Genomic DNA, 5,051 nt, shown 5'->3' with positions numbered 1-5,051 from the left:
CCCCTCTCCCAAACCCTGCAAAAAGCTCCCATCCTCCCCCATTTTGCAGACCCCACTCCCCACACAATCCCCTCCCAGAGTGGGGACCTGGTTGCGGAGCTTGGTCCTCGGGTTTGGGGCGTAGCCGATGAACCCCACTTTCTTCATGGTGCGTAAAATTTCAGGATCTACCGGAGGAGCTCGCCTGGAAAACACAGGGAGGGCTCAGAGGCTGCTCTCTGTTTGGCAGCATCGTCTGGGGACTTGATGGGGGCACCTGGAGACCCCCACTCAGTTCCCCCCACTCAGTCCTTCCCCCAGGACCTCAGTGATCATTTTCCATCGCACCAGAACACAGCAGAAGCGCCGAGCCCAGGGGTGTTTGGGACAAGGAGCAGAAAACCAAGAGTTTCCACAGAGGCAGAACCCACCACCATCTCCCCAGAGGTTTGACCATGCCCTACTGGCTTCAGACCTGCCCAGTTACTGCTCCCCAGCATTTAAACTCTGCTAAAGGGAACCTGTCCTGCGTTTCACAGGGCACGAGATGAGGAAGGTCAGTGCCAGGCACGAGATGGGCAAGGAACAGAGACACCCTCCTGCTGCTGAGACCCGGGGAGAATCATAGAATGGTCCAGGTTGGAAGAGACACTTGGGATCATCGAGTCCAACCATCTCCCCTACTCTACAAAGTCCTCCCCTACACCATGTCCCTCAGCACTGCATCTAAACGGCCCTTCAACACAGCCAGGGATGGGGACTCCACCCCCTCCCTGGGCAGCCTCTTCCAACGCCCGACCACTCTTTGGGTGAAAAATTCCTTCCTAATGTTCAATCTAAACCTCCCCTGTTGGAGCTTGAAGCCGTTCCCTCTCCTTCTGTCACTAATGACCTGGGAGAAGAGACCAGCACCAACCTCTCTACAGTGTCCTTTCACGGAGTTGTAGAGAGTGATGAGGTCTCCCCTCAGCCTCCTCTTCCTCACACTAAACAGTTCCAGCTCTTTCAATCACTCTTCATAAGATTTTATTCTCCAGCCCCCTCACCAGCTTCGTTGCCCTCCTCTGCCCTCGCTCCAGCACCTCCAGATCTCTCTTGGATTGAGGTGCCCAAAACTGGACACAACACTCGAGCTGTGGCCTCCCCAGTGCTGAGCACAGGGGCACAATCACCTCCCTACTTCTGCTGCTCACACTATTTTTGATACAAGCCAGGATGCCATTGGCTTTCTTGCCCCCCTGGGCACACTGTTGGCTCATATTCAGCCGTTTGGCAACTAGAACAAATATGAGGAAGAACTTCTTCACAGTGAGGGTGGCAGAGCCCTGGAAGAGGCTGCCCAGGGAGGGTGTGGAGTCCCCTTCCTTGGAGATTTTCAAGACCTGCCTGGATGCTCCTGAGTAACATGCTCTGGGTGGTCCTGCTTTGGCAGGGGAGTTGGACTAGATGATCTCTATGGTCCCTTCCAACTCTAAAAATTCAGTGAAATACAAAGCACCCGCTGGGTGGTGACTGGAGAGGGTCACGTCTCCTCGGGGGAAGGCAGAGACTGGATCCAGCCCTCGTGCTGCCTCCTCTGAGCCCCTTCTCAGCCCTCACCACTTTGGAGGAGGAAAACCCCCATCGCCAGCCCACCCGGTGGGGGGTCTGACCCATAGCTCTCCCCCAAACCCGGGGGGGTTTGGATTGAGGTGCCCAAAACTGGACACAACACTCGAGCTGTGGCCTCACCAGTGCTGAGTACAGGGGGACAATCACCTCCCTGGGAGGGAGAGGAACTCTGCCGGAGCCAGCCTTGCTGGTTTTGACTGGGAGAGACTGGGAAATTACCGGGGTGCCGGGGCGGAGTTGGCAGCGGGCCAGTCGGAGAGCAGGGCGTCGTTGGTCAACGGCACGGGGATGAGGGAGAGTGGCACAAGGTCCTGGTTCCAATCCAAGTGGGGCAACGTGTCCACCATGCAGGGCAAGGCAAAGTCGGTCTCCCGGGAGTAGGCGTTGAAGGTGACCTCGGGGGAGTCTGCCCAGAGGTGGACACAACCCTCCGAGTCCCCGAAAGCCAAGGCCTGTTTGCTGGCCGAGACGTCGAAGGTCATGATCAAAGGCCCAACGGTGTTCACGTGGAAGATGTCGGCGGGGTTGGCCAGGCCGGTGGGCTCACAGAACTGGCATTGACCTGTGTGAGAGGGACGTGGCACCAGGGAGCACGTGTCACTTATGGGGTCACCCTTCTCCCTCTGGGATTTGACCCTGAGCTCAGGGGGTGCTGGGGCTGTCACCAGAGGAACGGAGCCCGGCCCAGGGGAGGACACACGGCGTCACCCACCTGTCTGGGAGATGATGGCCAAGCGGGAGGTGTAGGTGGGGATGAAGCGGAGGAAGAAGGGGTCGATGTGGACCTGCAGAGGGGTGGTGGCCCTCATCATGCGCAGGTCGTACACCTTGAGGAAGCGGTCGCAGGCCAGGCCGTTCATTCTGCTGGAGAAGCCGCAGGTCACCAGCAGGTTTCCGTGGACGTCAAAGTCGGACAAGCTGCCCGAGTAGGCGTCGAACTCGTGCTCCACCACAAACGTCCGCAGGTCGCGCAGGGAGACCTGGAGAGGGGAAGAGATGGGGGCACTGGGGGCTACGCAGGGAGCTCCCCACTCCTCAGGAGCACTTTGGGCTCCAGGAAAAGCCAGACACCAACTCCAGGGTATCCCAGAGGGAAGCTGAGCACCAACAGGACCACCAAGCAGGACGGGGTTGGTGTTACCTTCCCTGAGGTGTGCCCACAGAAGAAGAAACGGTTTGACTGCCTCATGATGGTGATGCCAGGAACCTCCACGGTGTACTGGGAAGGAGGGAGAGAAGTGGGGTGAGCCCCAGAACCCAGCCCCTCCTCGCAGCAGGGAGCAGCCCCCCAGCCCGGCCCTACCTTCTGCGTCTCCTGGACGGTGTTGAGGTCTATCTCGACGACGTGGTTCTGCAGCCCGGCCACGAGCAGCGTGCTGGTGTCCGTCAGCAGGAGACTGTGCATGTCCTCAGACTCATCCATGCTGCAGGAGAAGGGAGAGGATGTCCCTCAGCTCAGGGAGGCAGCAGGGACAGCGGAGGAGGATCTGCCCTCACCCCAAATCGAGCTTTTCCACCCCCAAGCTCAGGGGCAGCTCCCAGGGGCTGGCACCGTCCACCTGCCACCAAGGAAAAGCACTCACAGGTAGTCGAAAATGATGAGGCCTCCTCGTGACATGTACTTCAGGTTGGTTTTGGTGAGGAAGAGGACGCCGTTCTCCAGGCTCTGGATCTGGCGGATGTCGTCGCTGCTGTTCACTTGGAAGGAGGAGTAACGCTCCAGCGTGGGGCCGAAGAAGGAGGTGGCGTGACCCTAAAACCAACCAAAAGCTCGTCAGTGCCCACCATGGAATGCCACACGGGCAAACGCCACGTTGTCCCTCAGGGGAGGGAGGTCATCGGTGCCTTATGGCCTCCCCCAGCCCATGAGGAGGGAATTTTTCACCCAAAGAGTGGTCGGGCATTGGAATATGTTGCCCAGGGAGGGGGTTGAGTCCCCATCCCTGGATGTGTTTAAGGGACGGCTAGATGGGGTACTGAGGGACATGGTGTAGGGGAGGACTTTGTAGAGTAGGGGAGATGGTTGGACTCCATGATCCCAAGGGTCTCTTCCAACCTCTATGATTCTCTGATTCTATGATTAAGAGACCCAGAAGTAGCTAACTTCGATGTAAACATCTACATAGCCGATGTTTAAAGTCTCTTGACATTAATGTTTTAAACTGGAAGATTTAGATTTGATATTAGGAAGAAATTCTTCACTCCGAGGGTGATGGAGACACTAGCACAGACTGCCCAGGGAAGTTGTAGCTGCTCTATCCCTGGATGGGTTCAAGGCCAGGCTGGATGGGGCTCTCAGCAACTTGGTCTGGTGGGAGGTGTCCCTGCCCCCGAAACTTGATGATCTTTAAGGTCACTTCCAACTCAAACCATTCTGTGATTGCAGTGCTAAATTTCACCTAGCTAAAAACAGCCCAAATGAACCCTGTACTTAGTCTAAATCAAGAATACAATTTCTGCCTTGACCCATCCCCTCTGTGCCCCAAACTGCTCAGGCTTTTCCCTTTTCAGGAGTAAAGAAGCAAAAGCTCCAGCAGCCCCACACACCGGGGCAGCGAGGAGACGTGGGGGGCACCGAGACGCTCTGAGACGCATCAACCACCACCGGGGAGAAGCTCTGCCCCAAATTTGAGGACTCTCTGGCTCAACCCCGCTTCCAGGTGGGGGGCACCTACCCCGTGGTTCCCGACCCACAGCATCTCTTCGTGCAGGTCGAAATGGGAGACGGAGACGGGCACCCCCACTTCGGAGACGGCGGTGTGGAGCTCGCTGTAGATGCCTTCCATGAGATGCACCGACTCGGGCACCGCCATCCCTTCCATGGGCACCCCCTCGGCATCCAGCTCCACGTTCTGCAGCAGGTTGGGGTTGAGGTGGTGGGGGTCCAGGACGGGGTCCAACGCTGGGTGCAAGGGGGGAGCATATTCGGCCAGGGAGGGGTCGAGCCCTTCGAAATTCATGGTGAAAACCAGCGTCGCCCTGAGGAACCGAGAGGGAACTGAGTCGGTCAGTGAGCACCACCGGGGCCCCCCCGGTTCTTAGAAGGCCCCGGTGACTCGGGAGGAGAGGGGGGGGCACAAAAGGTGGCTGGAATCCCCGGTGAGTGTAAGGTTCGACGCTCTGGCCGGGGACACCGGCAGCACCGGGCCCACGGGCCGGTAAAGTCCCTTCCCTGGGACACACTCAGAGCCCCGTCACGGCCGAAAGCCGCCGGGGGAGGGAGCCCGCAGCAGCCCCGGTGCACCGGCAGCCTCCCCCGGGGGACCCCGGACCCCCCCGGAGCTCGGAGCACCGGCCGGGCCTCCCTCTGACCGGAGAAACCTCCCCTCGCCCCGCCTCCCCGCGCCTCGGGAGGCACCGGGCCAGCTCCGCACCCGCCTCCTTTATCTCCTCAGGCCGGCACCGGACGCACCGGCGCTATCGGAGGCCGCAGAGCCGCTGCCGTTGGCGGCGGGGCGGGC

At 59.3% G+C, this 5,051-nt stretch overlaps 2 protein-coding genes across 2 annotated transcripts in view; both read right to left on the bottom strand.

Moving 5' to 3' along the window:
- Positions 1-5,051, bottom strand: part of PAN2 (PAN2 poly(A) specific ribonuclease subunit) — a 13,247-nt gene extending 8,196 nt beyond the window's left edge. The window contains exons 1-8 of the mRNA XM_014957896.1: positions 4,965-5,051; positions 4,266-4,569; positions 3,174-3,343; positions 2,894-3,014; positions 2,732-2,809; positions 2,303-2,570; positions 1,810-2,152; positions 88-184 (exon numbers count right to left, since the gene is read on the bottom strand). Of these exons, the coding sequence (XP_014813382.1) occupies positions 88-184; positions 1,810-2,152; positions 2,303-2,570; positions 2,732-2,809; positions 2,894-3,014; positions 3,174-3,343; positions 4,266-4,550 (1,362 nt within the window). The 5' untranslated portion in view covers positions 4,551-4,569; positions 4,965-5,051. The remainder of the gene's footprint in view (positions 1-87; positions 185-1,809; positions 2,153-2,302; positions 2,571-2,731; positions 2,810-2,893; positions 3,015-3,173; positions 3,344-4,265; positions 4,570-4,964) is intronic.
- LOC106897311 (glutamine-rich protein 2-like) overlaps positions 4,629-5,051 on the bottom strand; it is a 6,603-nt gene continuing 6,180 nt past the window's right edge. Inside the window, exon 3 of the mRNA XM_014957895.1 lies at positions 4,629-4,645. Within this exon, the coding sequence (XP_014813381.1) occupies positions 4,629-4,645 (17 nt within the window). The remainder of the gene's footprint in view (positions 4,646-5,051) is intronic.

Source organism: Calidris pugnax, unplaced genomic scaffold (genome assembly GCF_001431845.1).
Source record: "Calidris pugnax isolate Ruff unplaced genomic scaffold, ASM143184v1 scaffold370, whole genome shotgun sequence".
NCBI lineage: Eukaryota > Metazoa > Chordata > Aves > Charadriiformes > Scolopacidae > Calidris > Calidris pugnax.
Note: the sequence above shows the minus strand (reverse complement) of the source record. Positions and strands in the feature narration are given on the sequence as shown.